At 39.5% G+C, this 18856-nt stretch overlaps 1 protein-coding gene across 35 annotated transcripts; it reads right to left on the reverse strand.

The window, feature by feature from the left end:
- Window positions 1-1575: 1575 nt before the first annotated feature.
- On the reverse strand, window positions 1576-17464 carry PDCD4 (programmed cell death 4). Of its 35 annotated transcripts, none has more exons than XM_088670614.1 (14): window positions 17375-17464; window positions 13920-14019; window positions 12509-12674; window positions 11228-11329; window positions 9959-10258; window positions 9347-9441; window positions 8582-8695; window positions 7582-7803; window positions 6705-6802; window positions 6148-6262; window positions 5318-5425; window positions 4634-4744; window positions 3169-3308; window positions 1576-1702 (listed from the first exon to the last, which is right to left on the reverse strand). In XM_088670614.1, the coding sequence occupies exons 4-14, from the start codon at window positions 11268-11270 to the stop codon at window positions 1675-1677; spliced, it is 1374 nt and encodes a 457-aa protein (XP_088526740.1). In that variant the 5' UTR covers window positions 11271-11329; window positions 12509-12674; window positions 13920-14019; window positions 17375-17464; the 3' UTR covers window positions 1576-1674. The 35 variants fall into 35 exon arrangements, with proteins under 35 accessions (XP_088526740.1, XP_088526735.1, XP_088526723.1 ...); XM_088670609.1 differs by having other exon boundaries at window positions 8582-8698; XM_088670597.1 differs by having other exon boundaries at window positions 1576-2256; window positions 8582-8698.
- Window positions 17465-18856: the final 1392 nt, after the last annotated feature.

An 18856-nucleotide genomic window follows, 5' to 3' on the forward strand; every position in this document is an offset into this window, starting at 1 on the left:
GCTCTGTTTCCAAAGAAATTTCATATGAACAGGATAGTAGTTGTAGATTCTTACAGATTTTCCCAATTGTACTACTCCCTTTTAAAATATATTCAAGTATGTAGTCATTTAAATCCAGGCAATCTTTTTAAAAATGGCATTCAAAATCCTGCTCTAGGATTTCTGTATTGTTTTTCACATCAGAGGTCAACTTAGCAGCCTTACATATACTCAGCATGGGGAACCTTTTTGGCCCAGCTGGTCAGATCGTTCACCTCTGACAGGTGGCAGCTAATTTGCCTGTTACCTAATATCATAATGATGCTGGATGATTGCCATGAGGGTTGTCACACCCACCAGCCCAAGTCCCTTGTGCAACACTTGGGAACCACAATGCAAGTGGCTTTGCCAGCCCTGTGCTCAGCAAAGTGCAGTGTATTGGGCTGACAAAGCTGCTTTCTGCAGAGATCAGCTGAGCAATTTCCCCAAGGTTTAGGTTTAGAAAGGTTGACACTTCTCCGCTAGACTACTATAAAACTTGTTTCTATACTGTTAAATATACCAATATGCTAAATACTATTTTGTGTTGTGTTGAATTATTCATTTGTACTGTCACTATTGCATTGATGCAATGAAACAATGAAAACATTCAGTGCACACCCTTCTGTATGTAGACATGTCTAGGTTCATGAGAATTTAAGGTGTTTTTTTAAAAAAAATCCATTCTAATTCACATACATGCAGAGATTACTTGTAGAAGGTAAAGTACTGGTACCATAACTTTAGGCTGTAGGTTTCTTGGACTCAGGGCTGGCAAAGGTCATGCAAAGACAGGCTGGCTCCTGTTATTCCATTTCCTGGCAGAAAGCCATACTGCTGGGTGTGGGGCTGCCTCTGAATTCTGCTTTATATGTCGAATAGCTTTTCATGTAAGAAGGAAACATGCTCTGCATGCATTCTAACTGAGCCAGTCAGTACCAGCTGTGGCTGGATACAGCCAAAAATTTCCCAGTCTTCTGTAGCAGAACCAACTCATCCTTCTACACTTCTCTTTTTTTACAGCTAATCTTCCATCAACTTTATGTCTGCATTTATTCTCACACTAGGGCTTTTAACCATGGCTGCAAACTAGTTTGAAGCTTGTTACAGACTAGCATTAACACTGGTGCAAACATATCAATGTACCATAATAAGCTAAGAGTGGGAGCATGTCTGCTAATAGCACACCCCTACTAACCATGCATAAAAGAATCAGCAATTTTATGTCAGCGGTGGCCTCTTTCTTGCAATGCAAACCATTTCTGTGCTTGGCAAGCTTTTAGGATGAATCAGTTAAATTATTCCAAGATTAGTTCATTGTAGAGTAATGATGCTGGCATACAATAGGTAAAGCGACCCCTGACCATTACCGTAAGTCCAGTCGTGACTGACTCTGGGGTTGCGGCATACAATAAAACTAAACTAAAGTGCACTTTAAGCAGATAACACAAAGGGCCACAGGTAGAGGTCCTCTAGGAGCAGATTAGGAGATGAACCATAGAGTAAAGAGTAAATGATTATGTACTTCTAGAATTGTTTAAGAAAACAAGGCAAAAATCTGCTTCACAAAAGTTTATTTTGCAATACATTCTATCAGAACTGTTCGTTTTTCCAGTATTGTAGAAAAAATAGATGTTCCAGCCACCATTTGCTGAATTAATTTAAGAGCAAATCAATTGTTCCCCTGGAAAAAGATGAATACATCTTATGATCAAACTAAATTCTTAGATTCTTTAAAACAAAGAAAAAAACTTTTTTCTCCCAGCAGCAGCCAAAATAGGGTTCCAGCAGCTTAACAAACCATTCTATAAAGCTTTGTATAAACCAGTGATTTCACTATAAAAGCACTGTCCTTAAAGCAAAGGAGTGGTAGGCAGGCATCAATGCAGAACATGGAATGATTAGATCAAACATATGGCACTTCCAAAATAGCTTATTTTATCAAACTTCCACAGAAAGGTTGTTACTTGTTCTGTCCCAACTATAGATCCAGAGAAAAGAAAACTGAAGAATTTCCCTTGTGAACAAAAGTTTATAAAACCGTCAGAGGGTATTTGTTCCCCAAAACAAGTGCATCTCTTAAAAAATAAATGAACTGTGCTAAACAACTCTTACTATAGAATATATATATATATATATATTCCCTTAAACATCTACAGCTGCAAGAGTTTGTTCATTCAGTAGCTTTCAGCTTTCAGGCGGCCTCCATCTCCTTCACTTACAAAGCGCTTCCTTCCCCTAAAATTAAATATACAATAAGCTTTCAGTATATCCCTTAAACTTGGCCATATGAAGAGGAGGGCAGAAAGTTAATTTGCAATCAAAGAAATTGTAAATCGCCCTCAAAGCAGTGTGGTTAGTTATATGTATGCAAATTATAGACACTTGTGTTTGCTCTGTTCTATTAGCAGCATATGAGCTGCTTGTTGGGTTCGAAATCTGATGGGGGCAGGGGAGGAAAGCCAGGAATCTACAAAGGAGAACCCTACTCTGACATTTAAGAATAGATTGAGATTCCAGAATCGGCTTAGTTAATATCCTAGTTTTGGCGAGGGTTATGCTTCAAAATCATTTATTCTGCAGGAATCTAAGAATTCTTCAACAGGGTTATAATAAGTTATGAAAATTAAAGTGATTTAATAACCAGTTTCCTCTGACCCCCAATCATCCTAGCAGAAGTGGAAAGAAAAGCAGCTACAGCACAGAAGAAGATTGGCAATATCTGAGAAAGCACAATGTAGCAACATGAACACAAGTGAAATATCCATACAGTCTTACTCTCATATTTATTTGCTGTCTTTCTTCAGTTGTAGAACCCAAGGTGGGAAACACGTAGTTCCCAGGTGGTCACCCATTCAGGCACTGACTAGAACCAGACCTAATTCACTTCAACAAGGTGATTGGCCTCTTGGGCCTTCAAACCACACACTTGGATTTAGAATAGAAGTTTGGATCAGAGATTCCAAGCTATTCCACCCACTTTAGCCAGCAGCAGTCCTAAAACAGCCTGTACTACCATGCAAGAAGAAAAAAAATAAGTTGCCAATCTGACTTGATTAAATTCTGTTGACAAACTAGCCAGGTTTACACCCCTTGGACTTAATTTGCTGCTCAGCTACCTCTCTGACACAGTGATTCTTAAGTATGTACCTGGAAGGACAGAGGTCTCTCATTGGCTTGGAAATTATTCCTGCTCTAAAGCATTCCTCTACAAACCGTTCAAGCACAGAGTATGAATGTGGCACATCAAGATTAATGTCCGGGATTTCACGGTAAACCCGTTCATAGCCCTGCAACATCAAAATTAGGATAAAATTCATTATCTCAGGAATTTTCAGTATAAATTAAGTAAACTTTAAAAATGTTTCTATCTAAATGGGTATTGTCAGGGTTGCTGTGACTACTCTTGAGTAACGACCTTCCACATGCTTGTCTTTCAGAAGTTTTCATTAGTGCACATTATTTACAGTGTAACAAACTGCTGGTTTCATGTCTACTCGCTCGAGTCAGATTCCTGCACTGCCCCCCTCCGCGTTCTGGACCAACATAAAAGCCTCGGAACTGAGAAGCGCCTCCCTTTTCTCCTCAATTCCGGCGTTGGGGGGAAAGGTCTCCAGTCTGACTGATTCCTGTCCTCTCTTTCCCTCTCTCCCTGCCGATGGATGTTGCCAGAGCCCTGGCACTCTTTCCGTTTCCTGACTCCCTCCCTCAGACCCTTCGCTCTCATGACTTGCTGGGAGACGAGCTGCTTTGGATGGGGGGGGGGTTGTTCTCTGTAAGCCCTCCCCGTTACAGGTATGTTACCTTTAACTTTCACTTAAATATATATAATTATATATCTTTTATATCTGTTGCCAGACTTCATACTAATTTAGTCCCCAATATCTACAGTTAAAATATTAGCAGCGGCAGACCTACAGTTTTGCGGCCCTAGAGCTTAAACTGTAAACCCTTTCGCAACCAGAAATGAAGTCCGGGTAACCACTGTTACCTTGTTCAATGGGGTTGTTCCATGACAGTTCATCATCACAACTACTACATCTCACATTTTGAATAAAATTGCTGTACTGGATTATCTCATGTGTCAAAGTCTCTGGTGTGAATAAAAAAATTCCTATGCCTTATAGTCTTCAAGTTATGGGAGATGAAAATTAGGGAAATGTTATATACTTGCATGATGCATCATAGAATGATTTGAGTTGTGTGACTCAAATTCGGTCTACAAAAACCAAACATTTTAAGCAATGTGGACTAAAGTGTCTTCTGGGGCACCTCCAGGATTAGGGTCCCTGAAGCTTAAACTTCATTGGTTTCATAGTAGATCTGCCCCTGAATATTAAGTAGCAGGTGACAATAGAGCCACCATTACTAAACTTAAGACAACTAATCTAACTTGGTACAAGACAGATTTCTACATTCTTTCTAGCTTTTCTATTTAAAAATATTATTGAAAAACCCTCAAATTCTGTAATGAAGTCAGAATTTGTGTTCCCTAATCTAATTCTAGGGCTGTTCATTTAATGCCAATTAGTATACACAAATAAATGCAACTTACTGTTCTCAGCTATAAGGATATTTAACAGGAAATGCTTGGAAATCTGTTAGGCACACTTACTCTTTTCATTTGGTCCATAGTAATGACAGCAGACCTCCAGAGGGATTTCAACAAATTAAGCATCATTTGAAAGTTTGTTTCTCCAGTTGATTCCAAAACCATCACAACTGCCTAAAATGTAAAATCAAATGAATTAAATGTTCAGGTAGAAATGGTGGGAAAGTACATATTTTAAGCAAGGAACAAACATAACTATACTGCAGAGGAAAAAGGATATTATGGAAACAAGCCTGAGAAGAGAAAAAATTCCCATAAGTCTAATAGAGAAACATGTTTTTTAAGCCAGTATAAAGTATAAAAGGAAGCCAAAGGTCATATGAAAACATTCTCTTTTGAAATGAACAATATGCAGTATTGATATTCCCTTCATTGAAAATGAAGTAAGAGGTAGTCAATGAATTACTTAAGAAGGAACTTCAGTCTTTTTATTTACCAGGCATCTTATTAGGGAAATAAACTAGTATAAAAAGTACAGACTATGTAACACAGGCTACGGTAGGAAGCATCTTTGTCAGCTTACAGGCAAGTGTAAAATAGTACCACCAAAGTCTCAATAAAGCTCCTTCAACATAAAAATCATTATGCATGTTAAAGTTTATAACTTCAGAACTAAACTTCCAACGACAGTTACAATACTATGTTGTAGAAATTAAAATAAAAAATAAAGTTTCAATCCTGCCTTACTTCATATACAAGTTCATGGTGAAAATGTGGTACTTCTAACTCCTGGAGACAACGTTCTGCTTCAGAAACATCTCCTGAAAGAAGGTATTCTTTCAACAGCATATCAATCTAGTAGATTAAAAATACAGAAATGTGTAAGACCAGATGTTAAAAAGCTTACAATTCTGAAATCTATAATGTATTTCAATTTCTAAAGTAAATGTTTACTGATGAGCACCCTCTATGGCACAGTGGTCAATGCTTTCTTGATAAATACAAAAAAAATATGAATTTGTTATATAATGCAGGCACGATCCCAAAAGATAAATTATGTATTAATTATTGTAAATGAGATATAAATGAAATGGAAATGAAATATTGTTCAGTACATATGTAATCATGAATGAATAATCATGAATTTAATAATATATAATGCATTAGTAAACTAGAGGGGAAAACAGAGGCAGCAGTTGCTTTGTCCAGTAGTTTACCCTACGTCTCTTCCTACTTGCACTCTCAGTTTTGTGGCAGAACAGAGGATACCACTCAATGGGGCCACTCAGACAGCATGTAAGAAAGAAAGGCAGCCAGTGGTAGCAGAATACCACTGAAAGACAGCTTGTGAGCAAGTTGAGAAGATGTGGCATAGGCACTGGGCAGGAGTTGCTCCCATCTCTGCCTTGCTTGCTTTAGATGGTGCAACAGGAAACAATAGGCCTGCTTAAGAGGTGCAGCAGGAGAGTGGGAGGACCAAAAACATGTTGTCAAGGGGCCCCATGTAACACTGAACCAGCCCTGTTAACTTGATATAAAAGTTAACCACTAATGAACAGCTGAACTTAATTACCTACCTCTTTAACAAGATGTTTTACAGACTGCTGCCCGCCTCCTGATCCCCACACATTGTCAATGCGTTTTCCACCTTTGGTCATACTCAGCAATACAGTAGCTCGATCCAGAGCAGCCCTGTGAAGAGAATGGAGAGTTGCAAATAAAAGCAAACATATTTAAGAATTTATACATTCACCATTATGACTGAAGCCTTTAAACTACACTGTAGAAATCTGCATTAACAATGAGATGCAAGATTTATACACCAAGACTGCTATTGTAACAAAGTGACCTAATATTTATGGGGTCCAGTAACTTGTGTTCAGCATTAACTTAGGTCAAAAAGCTGTAGCTTGTTCACTACAAATCATCAATCCAATTCAAATTATTGTTCACACATTCAAAGTTTTAAACAGTGAATATAACAGCCACATTAGTTTATTTCCCAAAATAATCCTGCAGCAGGAAACTATTATTAGCTACTATAATAGTAGCAAATAAACCTGGCAAATACAGAATTTTTACTGGGTTATCACCTTTAACTGCAAACCCCAGCTATGAAGGGCAATGCACTTACCGAGCCTGGACACAATCCACAGTGCCTTTGTAACCATCTATGTAACTATTGCAAAGAATCCCATCTCCGACTGCTCTTGCAATAAATTGACCCACCAACTGCCATGAAAAAGAAATATGTCTTACAGACTAAATTTGAGATAAGACAGGGTTTCTTTGATCAGTCACAATGTCACGCAAAGCAGTAGTACACCCCCAAAATGGGAGAAGGAAGCCATACCCAAGCACCCTTGCTGTTCCCCCCTCGGGCTGGTTCAAACAGCAGTACAGGCAGCGCTGCCACCTCAGCTGCCTACATTTCTTAATTTTACATAAACAGATGAGCCAATTACATGCAGCCACAAATGTAATACAGTGGCACCTCTGGTTGCGAACAGGATCCGTTCTGGAGGCCCGTTCCGGGACTTCCAGGTTCGGCCCATTCGCAACATGAAAAGACGTATCCCGCAGCGAACGTAACATGAGGTATGACTATAAATAAGAATATATTGGCACAATACATAAAAGATAATACAATACATTGGGTGGTAGCAGGGAAGACAAGGAGTTCTGGGACACAGAAAGTGAAGGTACATTGTGCCGTGATGGAATTTGCATATAAATTCCAATGATTTAACAATTAGGGGTATCAAAACTTTAGATAAAGATTTTATTGTGTACCTTTATGTAAAAGTACTTAAATAAATGTGAGCAATAGATGTTACCACAGAAACAAATTATAATTAATAATAGGCAAGGCTTTTTTCAGCTGGAACTCGCTGCAACTCAGTTCCGTCAGCTCTCAAGTGGATGCCATTGCCATTATAGGAGAACAAGGGAGACGTTCATGGCGAGTTCTGGCACCTCTTTTTCTAGAAAAATAGGTATTTTAAACAAACCTGCGGTGCTCTGGGGGTGTCCAATACTAATTCTGGCATCTCTCTGAGAAGCCTATCAAATGACTTTTCGACATCTTGTTTGCCAACTACTGTCCCACACAGGTCAGCAAGGAGTTTAGATGTCATTTCTCTGTGACTGGCCTTTCCCTCCAGTGCCAATGATACAGCCAACACTGGTACACTGTATTTCATTTCACCAAGATTGAGGTCTTTCAGCATCTCCTAAATATGTGGAAAGTAAAATAAGCAGTCATTTTATTTTAGTTCAAGTGCACATGAGTTTTATAGTAGAGATGACAGAAAAAAACAAGCAAGGAAGAATGCCTCTCTTATGGAACCAATATAGTAAGAGAAATTCTCTACCTAATGTGTTTGCAAGTTAACTAAACTCCTTTGACATAAGGGACAATTGTCCAATTATGTCAGAGGAGACCTACTGAAATCAATGGATGAAAGTTACTTAAGTCAACTGAGTTCAATGAGACTACTGTGAATATGACTTATTTGGGAATCACTCAGGAGCAATTTTAATTCTTACTATACTTTTGTGGAAGTAGCAGGAGAGAGGAGTTCAATCTAAATATATGGATTTTAAAGAAAGGTACCATTTCTACCTATAAAATGACAAATTGGTCTTTACTGTGAATGTCAACTTTGTTAGGGTTTTAGTCTTGTTTTAATATACTGGCTTGCTTTTGTGTTTTTAACTGTTTTTATCTGATGTGTAAGGTGCCTTGAGACTGTTGTTTAGAAGGCAATTAATGAATCAATGATAATAAATAAAAATTATTACTAGATGCCATCAAACCAATCTGCAACCAACATACCCACATTTCATAATCTAATAAAAGTCTATGTTTATGCCACTAATTATTATAAAAGACAGAAATTTTAAAAGTAACATTAAGGACCTAAGTACCCCCTCTTGAAAGAACTATTTTAAATCTCATTAATCACTGCTTTTGCTTGTAATTTCCAAAATATAAGCCATGAGACATACCGCAACTTCATTAGTATCCCCATGTTCAAAATATTCCTGGATTATTGGAGTTAGCGTTTTCTCAAATGCTCTTCCTTCCAAAGGTGGAACTACTGTTTCATAGACACAGTTATCCTGCTTTAAACGAAGGTGCAACAAATTTAATAAAACAAAATTCATATTGGGGAGGCTCAGAACAATTCAGTTTTAGAATATAATTCCCCTAAAACTTTCACAGGCTTTCTACTCATAATCCCTTTCATACTGGCAGTCAGGCTTCTATGAGTAATGGCTTTGTACTTTTCAGTTGCTGCCATCAGATTCAACTTCTCTATAACAACCAAGAAGGAAGAGGTAAGCTGTTGCACTAATCCAAAAATGGAGAAATGCAGCTATAGCTAAAGATGTGATATGAAAAATGGCTCACAGTGTGTTCTTCAGCCACACTTCAATTCCACCTTCACAATTTATCTGTCAGATGAGCAGAATGGCACAGCAAATGCTGCTTCAAACCCCTATGTTTTGCTCTTTCCCAGTTGCTGATTCTATCACTGGGCCACTGCTGTTTCCTCCTCTAGGGGCTGTTAACTAAGCACAGAATTAAATGTCTGAGGCTAAACAGAATTGAGATGGATTTTCAGAGGGACTGTATGCCCAATTTCTGTTTTTACCAAGACTAGAAAGAGTCAGTGAAAAACAGAGACTACTTACATCATCAGTTTTTGATGAAATAACTGTTCAGGGGTGGGGCACTCATCAGATGAGGAAACTAACCATTTTCCTTACCTGAGCATCATCATAGTTGGGATCTTTAATGTCTACTTCCTCCAAATCATACACTTGCCCAGGTTTTCCCCAAACACCTTTGCCTCCTGATCCACCTGAAAAATAGTTTAACAGCAAAGATGAGAACCAGACTACAAGGCAGTGTTATTTTTGTCTTATTACTTCCCTCTAACCTCTCATAGAAATCAAGTTTTCAAATTCACATGCAAGGCTCACAGAAGCTGAACAGCAAAGGTGACATTGTTCACTATCTTCCTAATATGAACAAGACAGGGGGCAATCACTTTTAATCAGGCTAAATAGAACAGCATAAGCTATCTGCAGCAGTCATTATCAAGTCTCCAAGTATTTGTGTTTGTTTTATTTAAATTTAAATAAATTTATTTAAAGTGTTCATATTAAAATTATGAACCTTAAAATTTCAGAGTTCTAAATTAGAAAAGTATTATACATGCAGATATAAACTATGCCGATCTCTACTGTGTCTATATTCTTGTTGCTATCAAATTAATGTAAAACATTTAGGAATAAGCACAAAATGAAGATCAATCTAAACCTAAATAAACTCTCAATAGGCTATTTCTGTTTGCTGTGATTTCAAAACACACCAACCTTTCTTGGGTAGACCCCTTCCCTTTCCTGAACGAGATCGCCTATCCAGATGCTTTCCCTTTGGACTTGTTGGTACTGTGACTCCATTCTTCAGTGCTTCCCCATTGTCACTCACTGAATCTCCTCTTCCAGAGTCTCTAGAGGAGTTTTTTCTCAGTCTCCTCTTTGCTCTAGCATTGATCTTAGCTTCATTAATAGATGTTACAGCGTTCCAGTTACCATTGATTTCAGGTTTTATTTCCTCAGTTCCACCATTTTCTTCATCACCGGAAAATGGAGTATCACTCAGACTATCCAGTTCTCAAAAACAGAAAGATACAGGAAGGTTTAGCTATTGACCAAAGCAAGTAATTTTAAAATCACACAAATTTCCAACATGGTAAAAGTTCCAATGCCATTCTAAGCATTATGCAAAAAAAAAAAAAGTTTTTAACAATCCTTGACAGATTTAGTTCTTGTAGCTCTCCTGCAAAAGTGAAAACTATTGGGTGTGAACAAGAAGAAAGGTTCCTGGGGCATTTGGTGGAGGGGGCAAAATCAGTTGAAAAAAGCTAACATGGTACAGTATTATAGTCACAGTGAGATATATTGCCACAAAATTGTAGTTTACCTATTGCAAATTATATTCATGAAGGGCTTGTTTAACGATGTGGCTGAAGTACACTCCCCCTTTTATATTTGTAAGCCACATTCATATGTATAACAGTGGACAGCTTATGACATATCTTTTTCATCAAACCTACAGGTGTCTGTGTCTTAAATGTATTTTTGTGTTTCTTGTGCTTGCATTGCTATACAGATGTGATATTTATACAAAAGCTTTAATTTTTAATTTGTTTTATTTACTGTGATTTGGACAATTACTATGCAAATATGGAAAGATGGCATATATATATTTTAATAAATGTATTAGAATTTTTTTGGGGGGCCTTGATTATTGTACAGTAGTTATTTTACACAGGAATATGTATTTTCCAAAAGTAAAAGAAATCAAGGGGATTTTTGAAAATAATAAGCGACAAAGACCTAGTTCAACTTCTTATAAAAATGCAACATGCAAATCTAAGAGCAGGTGGAATAGGATACTGTAAAATTAGAACAAACTCATTAACAAACTCAGTAGCATATCTCAGAGCTTAAATAAGTATTAGGAACAATTTTCTCACTTTAGAAAACTTAGTTTAGTTATGTGTTCCATTCTATAATGGAAATGTATTTTGCAGCATTTCAAGTGTCAAAGACCACAAATGAATTGGGCTGCTTCCTTACCTGTTAAGTTGATGTTGTATGTCTGCTCATTTCCTATTTCCATAGCTGTTTGACAGTAACTGAACCAAACGCAAAAAATTGTTTAATATTGTTGTTTCAGACCTAAACACAAAATAGAACATTTTAGTGCAATTAGAACTATAGAAACTGTAACTGTACAGTGTACTTTCTTTGATAAAATTGTAACACACAATATTTTGTAAACATTAAACCTTATGCAAATTTTCTATTATTTTTATTATTTAAAACTGAATCAGCCAAGTTATTCTCTTGCTCCAAAGACTTCTCTTAAGCTTAGAATTTGTAAATTCCTACAAGCAGAGGTTTGGCAGGAATCATCCCTCCCTTCTATCAGACATTTTTTGAAAACTATACTATTTAGACAGGCCTTTGTAATATGAATTTTCTTTTTTTAACCCACTCAGTATTTGTTTTTACGCATATTTTTGTTGATTTTATTCTCATACCTATACTGCCTTGATATGCTTTTATAGACAGACTATAAATACATAATAAAAAATTTTTTTACTTCATTTATCCAAACAACCTATAATCATTATTTCCACTTTGCAGTGGAACTCAAGAGAAAGTTACTTGTTTGCCACCCAAGTTCAGGACTGAGCTATAAATTTAATTAAGACTAGCATTTTTATTTATCTAGTGAGTATTTGCATCTATGTACATCAACAAAATAGAAATTATTTAGGCTGTAAGCCTTACTACCATGTTTTAATATTTATATAGCACCAGCTCTGCTTAGGTATTTTGCAGGCATAGCACCTGTTTTTTGGTAAATGTTCCAACATTTTATCAGTCCTGTCAAAATACCATGCAGATCAAACAACAAAAAAGATACTTTATTTGTATTCATTCTTTCAATCTAAGAATAGAGCACCACCTTCTGGGAATTCCTGTTGCTCTCTGTTCACCTCCAACCTGCATCTCATCCAGTGTTTTACCCCATGGTAGTACTCTCAAATAAGTTGGCATCATCCAAATCTAATCACATTTGTTTTAGATAGCATAGCTACAATACTTCTACTAGAGGAAAAGCATGCAGATAATCCTAATAGATCTTATATCATGCATCACATTTTTTACCTGTGTAGCTTTCATTAAACATTCAGCAGTCTCATTTGGGTTTCCAGGCAGTATCTAACCCAAGTTTTTTTCTCCTTCCCCCACCTTTTATCCAGCAAACACTATGCATTGTTGAGTGGTGAGATTATGACATCAGGTCTTTCACATCATACCTCATAGCAAAGAGTTTTTCAGCATTACCTTAGCCAATCATTCAGAAGTTTGCAGTGTTCTGAAGCACTTTCCTTTCGATAGAAGAGTTTCCTTAGATCTCTCAAAAGCCAGAAGATCGGAGAGTTGATTTATTAGCTTGTGAGATTAATTTCTGTCCTCTTGGTAGAGTATTCCATTACATGCATCAACTCTCCTTCAAATCCAAAGGAAAAGCACATTGTTCATATAGAAAAATGTATGATAATTTAACATTGGAATTATGTATCTTCAGTATCTTGTGGATATGCAAATGTATAACCCTTCATGAAATTAAAATAATTTCTAAGTGACAGCATGGGCAGGGAGTGGCAAGCAAACCAAAACCCTCCCCATACATCTCTTAGGACAGCAGAGGAAGACAATGCTGAATCCTTGGAGGTAGCCTTGTTCCAGATAGTAACCCACTAGTTCAAAACCACAGAATTAACTTCTAGTTTAACAGCATAACCACACACAAATGTTGTAGAAGTACTACATACCAACACCATGAGGTGCGGTGCTGCAGCATATACAAATTAACTCTAACAGAAGGGTAAATGGGATACGTAGGACAGGAACAAAACAAAATTCATTAAGAAAACTCTTCTCACTTCTGCTACATGCCTGGAAACTACTGGCCTGGAAATCTGTAAGTCATCAGACTGCACATATACAGTACAGGTCTGCCACATACTGCAAGCCAAGCTTGCTAAACCATCCTGGTTTTGTGGCAACTATGAGCCTGAGGCTACAAGAACAGCAAAATTAATGAAGCATCTGATGAGACATAGCTCATGATTGCTATTACACATACACTCCAGCTGGCAATGAACAGTTGGCATGTTCTCTAAAAGTGCATATTTTTTTGAAGGCCTGAAGTCTATAATATGGAAAACCTGCCTACTGCAGATGACTGCCTGTGTTCAACTTCACACACACTTTAAAAATAAGAAAGGGAAGTGGTTGTATGGTTAGTTGATCTTTTAAAAGTTTTCAAGTAACATCTGTTGCTAGACCTTTAAATGGTAAAGGAAACTGTGGTTTAGGAGGCATTTCATTTTTGATCTTACAGCACTTAGAATTTTGTAGTTCCTCTATGGTGTTTCTGAACAGCAAGCCACACACATTAAATCATTATTCTCAACAACAAAAACAGTCCTGTAGCTCCAGAGTACTGAAAGGGTATATGGCAGCAGACTCCTCACCCAATCAGTTTATCCTGAATGCCAAATTAATTTAATCCAGATTACCAAATAATATAAACATAATCCAAATTAAGTAAAGAGTAAATGGTCATGAAAACTCTTTTGTTAATCATTAAATGCTTTATTGAGGATGTTTCCATGTGAAGAAACTGGCTTGGTTCAGATGTAATGGGGAAATGGTTTTCCACAACAATATTAAACTGCACCATCCATACCTCAGGTTTATGTACCTTCTCCTCCCTGAAGGAACTTCAGTGTAAAACTAGTCACAGTTCCCTATGACATCCAAATTGAAGGAGCTATGGTTTCTTTACCCTATAGTGAGTAAGAACAAACCAGAAAAACATAGTTTCAAATCATAGCTTGTTCTCTCACTTTAAACAGACCACAGACACGGAATAGTGGTAAGTTTAAATTCAAAGGCAAAATCTTTCTGTCTCCTTTTCTGGATGGGAGGATGAAGTGTGGTGGGCCTCAAGCTTGCTACAATTCATTTTCAAAACAGGAAGCTATGGTTTGCTGTTATGTCTGAATCAGGCTGTTGTATCCTGAAAAGCAACTTTAAGTTGTTTACAGGGGCTTCATTTATTTGAACTTCATTAAACTTGTACTCCTCAAGGACTAATCAATCCAATAAAACAGAACAGACACTCATAACATTAGTTACAGGTAGGTAGCCGTGTTGGTCTGCCGTAGTCGAAACAAAATAAAAAAAATTCCTTCCAGTAGCACCTTAGAGACCAGCTAAGTTTGTCATGCACACGAAAGCTCATACCAATTACAAACTTAGTTGGTCTCTATGGTGCTACTGGAAGGGTTTTTTAAATATTTTGTTTCGACTCATAACATTGTTATACTTTTTGTAGTCACTCAAATTGTAAGTGGACTAAGGTATGCTGAAGCCTTAAATTAAAATGCCAAAGCTTGACTAATGAACCCTAATAAAAGTGTCTTTAGATAATGCTTACAAAGTGGCATAGTAAACAACTACAAAGTGAGGCAATGCTCTCATTCTTCAGAAGACGGTTTTGGCAATGATATCTTATGGATTCTGTAATATAACGTCCAAGTCCAATGAGTTATTGCATTTCACACAAGGGGATATTCTGATGCTAAACCAGATTCTTAAGGATAAGCATTTAGTAACAAAAGTAAACATAATGGGTTATCTTTGTGAGAAATAGAAAACTATAACAATCACTGTACTGATATCCAGTTGTCCCAAGAACAAGTTGGGAATATCAGTGCACATAAACTGACATAATCCAGTGGAGGGAGTGTTGTACAAAAATTAATGCAACTTCATCCTGACCCCAAAAGCATTAAAATGCAGGAACATCTAGCTTGCTGAGACGCAAGCTTAAAGGTAAGTGAATCGGTATTTGATGCATAAGGCAGGACAATGGTGGTTTTCAAACATCAATTAACTATTTCAACATTGATTTGTCTGCCACAAACCCCTTGTGTGCGGCAGAAAATTCTGGGGCATGTTACAAGGTGCACATTCAGTGACTTAGGTCTATACTGGTTTTCACTTTTCTCCACAAAGAGCACAGCCTCTAGTCTAGGGCCCCCCTCAGTGCTCTCCAGCAGTTACACATTAGGTGAGGCCAGCAGTGGAAGGCAAACTGCCTTTTGCGTGGAAGCCCAACTGCCACCCTTCAAATCAAAACCCGGCCTAAAAAAAAAAGAGCAGCAGGATTTTCCTGAGCATGGTCTTCACATCACTGAGAAAGCCCTTCCTGAAGGAAATATACTCCTGTGGTAAAACGATGCGAGGCCCCACAAATGATACGGCCTGTACTCAGCATTAACAGCAGTTCTCCCCTCCCTTTTAATACACGGGAAGCTGCACTAGGCCAAGTCAGGCTGTTCGTCCATCTAGCCCAGCGCTGTCTACGGAGAGCGTTATCGGTCGTGAGAGGCCGGTTCATGAGCTAAGGTGGGGCAGGGCGGCCATACACGGGCCAAATGACGGACGCGGAAAGGAGAGGAAATGGGGCCCCTTCCTCCTCCTCCTCCTGAGGAGTAGGCAGACACGTACGTCCCTCTCCGCTCGGCGTCGCGAAAGGTGGGACGGCACAGCCCTAACGGGAGAGCCCCCATTCCCGTGCTCACGTTTCTGAGGACGGGGTGGGGTGGGGGGCATTACCGTAGGCGGCGGCCCCGGAGCTGCGCCACACGGTGTTTGTTTTTGTTCTGCCCAGCAACACGGCCACGAGCGGCCGATCCTGATTGGCCCAGCCTCGCCCTGGGGCCCGCAACAGCCAATGGAAAAGGGGATTCCGAGAGGGCGGTACAGGGGAGCGTTAAAAAAAAACAAAAAAAACAGGAGGAAAACAAAGAAAGGCTCTCTTAGAAATACAGTATCGCACTCCAACTAGGCAAATAGCACTGCACCACATGACTCCAGCAAACCAAATGCCAAGCCACGTGCTGCAGGAAAAGCAAAACACCATCAAAGTCGCTAGCCAATCAGACCTGGGGAAAACATTCCTTCCCAATCAGGCAATGAAGATAAGCGAAACCTATTGGCAAGTCTCTGGAAGAGAGGTTGCACTAGCCAATTGCAACTGTGCTACGCAGCGTCCTACCTCCAGTTAGGGAGTTTACTGGTTCTCTCGATTTACAGTACCTGCAAATTATGCCATCTAAACCCCAATGTCGTCGCCACGCACTTCACAATACCACTAGCCCCTAACTGAAAATGAATCAGAAGGCACCCTGCATAAGTTTATCGAAGCCTCCATTAAATTAGGTGGGAAGTCTAGATGCATCTAAACAAGCCCAAGTAGTAGCCAGAACAGATCACAAAAGCAGCAACCTTCAAAAAACCGAACGATAGAAGACCACTGACATGTAATAGCAGCACTTCATTTAACCCACCACAATCCTACTTAAAGCAACTAGGCGCATCTGCAGCAAGGCGCACACCATTCCACTGCACGCTTACCTAGGAGCATGCCCCATTGGACGCCATTGGGCTGATTTCCGAAATGACTTGCTACAGGACGGCGCTGTCAAACCACCCAGGTGAAAAGTCCCGCCGACAAGTGTGTAAGGCTTCGATTCTATGCACTTTATTTGAAAGGGGCTTCCTTCCGAGGAAAGATGCAGAGGTTCGGGTTACATGCCGCCCATAGATTACAGTCTTGTGCCCATTTTCTCGCTTGCAAATCTATGCACACAATGGAATTTATGTCCCAGAACTGCACAGGATCGGCCAAAAGCGCAGTCTAAGGAAACACTCCCTTGCCTGGGACCACTCCGGCCTGGGACAAAAGTTCATTGCATACAGTGGAACTTATTTTCGAAAAAGCATGCATAAAATCGGGTATGACGAAACACTTTTTTTTTTTAAGCCAGCATTCATAAAATTGTTATCTCCCTTTCCCAACCGTTATAGCCAAAATGTATTATCAATTCGCTTTTTTTAAAAAAATGGAGCCTAACTCGATTGCCGAGAAGCCGTTTAGGAACAGCTCCCTTTGCTCAGATACGGGGATTTCCGCTCACATTTTTGCACCGAGCTCGCACGCCGCTTGCTTTGCATCTCTGGGTTTCTTTTCAGCAGCAAATGACAGCGGGAGGGAAAGAACTACCAGCCTAAACCAGCTACTTAAAGAATGAAAATGTGAGAAAGTCACCCTTTTCCTCCTCTTGCTTTTACCCAGAAGCTGTTGATCATAAAACTCTGGCCCACAAACTCTCTCTCTCTCCCCTAGTTTTCTCCTCGGCAGATCAGCACCAGATTCCTCCACTTGCGACTGTTTTCAAACAACCCTTTACTTCCCCCCACGTTTAAGGCGGCGGGGTAGTCCCGCCTACGGAGCGCAAGGAGTAAAGCTATTGGACGAGGTTGCCCGCACAATTAGAATAGTGGGCCTTCCCACCCGAGAAGGGCGGGTGTTTGTGAGGTTCTTCGAAGCTCCTTTAACAGCCATTTTTCACTGGCGCAGATGATTTAACTTAGAGGCGTTCCGTCGGATTCTGGTCTGTTGGCAACGCTCGTTTGCATTTGAGATTCCTTTAACGCTGCAGTCTTTTACATGCCGATTCACTCCAACATGCCAATGGAGCTAACATGCCAATGGATCAGCTTCGTTACTTTTAAATTTTTTTTATTGCATTGTAGTTATAATCTCACAAAAACATTTTTACAGCGGTGGGAGGGCATACTGTACCCTAATCTTTGAATATTCCTCTAAAATTCTGCTGCGTGCAAAAGTAATGACTTCGACAGAACATTTATTGGGAAGGAAATCTCCCGCGAGCCTTGCTGGGTAGTGATTAGACAGCCACGATTGCCTTACAAACCTTGGTCTTGAACCTACTTGCAGATCGATCGCGATCATATTTGCACATAAGCAAGTACCATTGATTTCAATGAAAAGCTTCCCTGAATGCTAAGGAGTGCGACAAATTAAACTGAAAAATGGAGGAACTGCACGCATACCCGAAAGCGACGGGTGGGCGTGCCTGGGTGGTTAGGGAAGAAACAGGAACATGCTGGCTTCGCAGAAGGATGGAAGGGGGAAACGGAAATTTGATTTACTAAGGCTTTCTGCGTGTAGATGCTGCAGGAAAACGTTCCTGCTGTGGACCACGCCTCCTACTGGAAGGTTTTTGCCTTCTCTCCAGTAGGAGGAGTCGCTCTTCTATATAAATCAGAGATGAATCCACCGTAGCTTGAAAATCGCTAAGGTTCGTGGCAGACAATTTAAGGATGTTTCTGCCTCTTGTTTAGCAAATGGCGCTGTGGGTTAAACCACCGAGTCTAGGGCTTGCTGATCAGAAGGTCAGCGGTTCGAATCCCTGCAATGGGGTGAGCTCCCTTTGTTCGGTCCCAGCTCCTGCCCACCTGGCAGTTTGAAAGCACACCACAGTGCAAGTAGATAAATAGGGACCGCTCCGGCGGGAAGGTACACGGCGTTTCCGTGCGCTGCTCTGGTTCGCCAGAAGCAGCTTTGTCATGCTGGCCACATGACCGGGAAGCTGTCTGCGGACAAATACAGGCTCCCTCGGCCTGTAGAGCGAGATGAGCACCACAACCCCAGAGTCGGACCATATGGTCAGGGGCCCCATTACCTTTACCTTTAGTGCACTGTGCTAGTTGCTACATGTGAAATTTCAATACATTTAAAAATCAATA

The sequence above is a fragment of the Zootoca vivipara genome, chromosome 5 (genome assembly GCF_965207765.1).
Source record: "Zootoca vivipara chromosome 5, rZooViv2.hap1.1, whole genome shotgun sequence".
NCBI classification, from domain to species: Eukaryota; Metazoa; Chordata; class Lepidosauria; order Squamata; family Lacertidae; genus Zootoca; species Zootoca vivipara.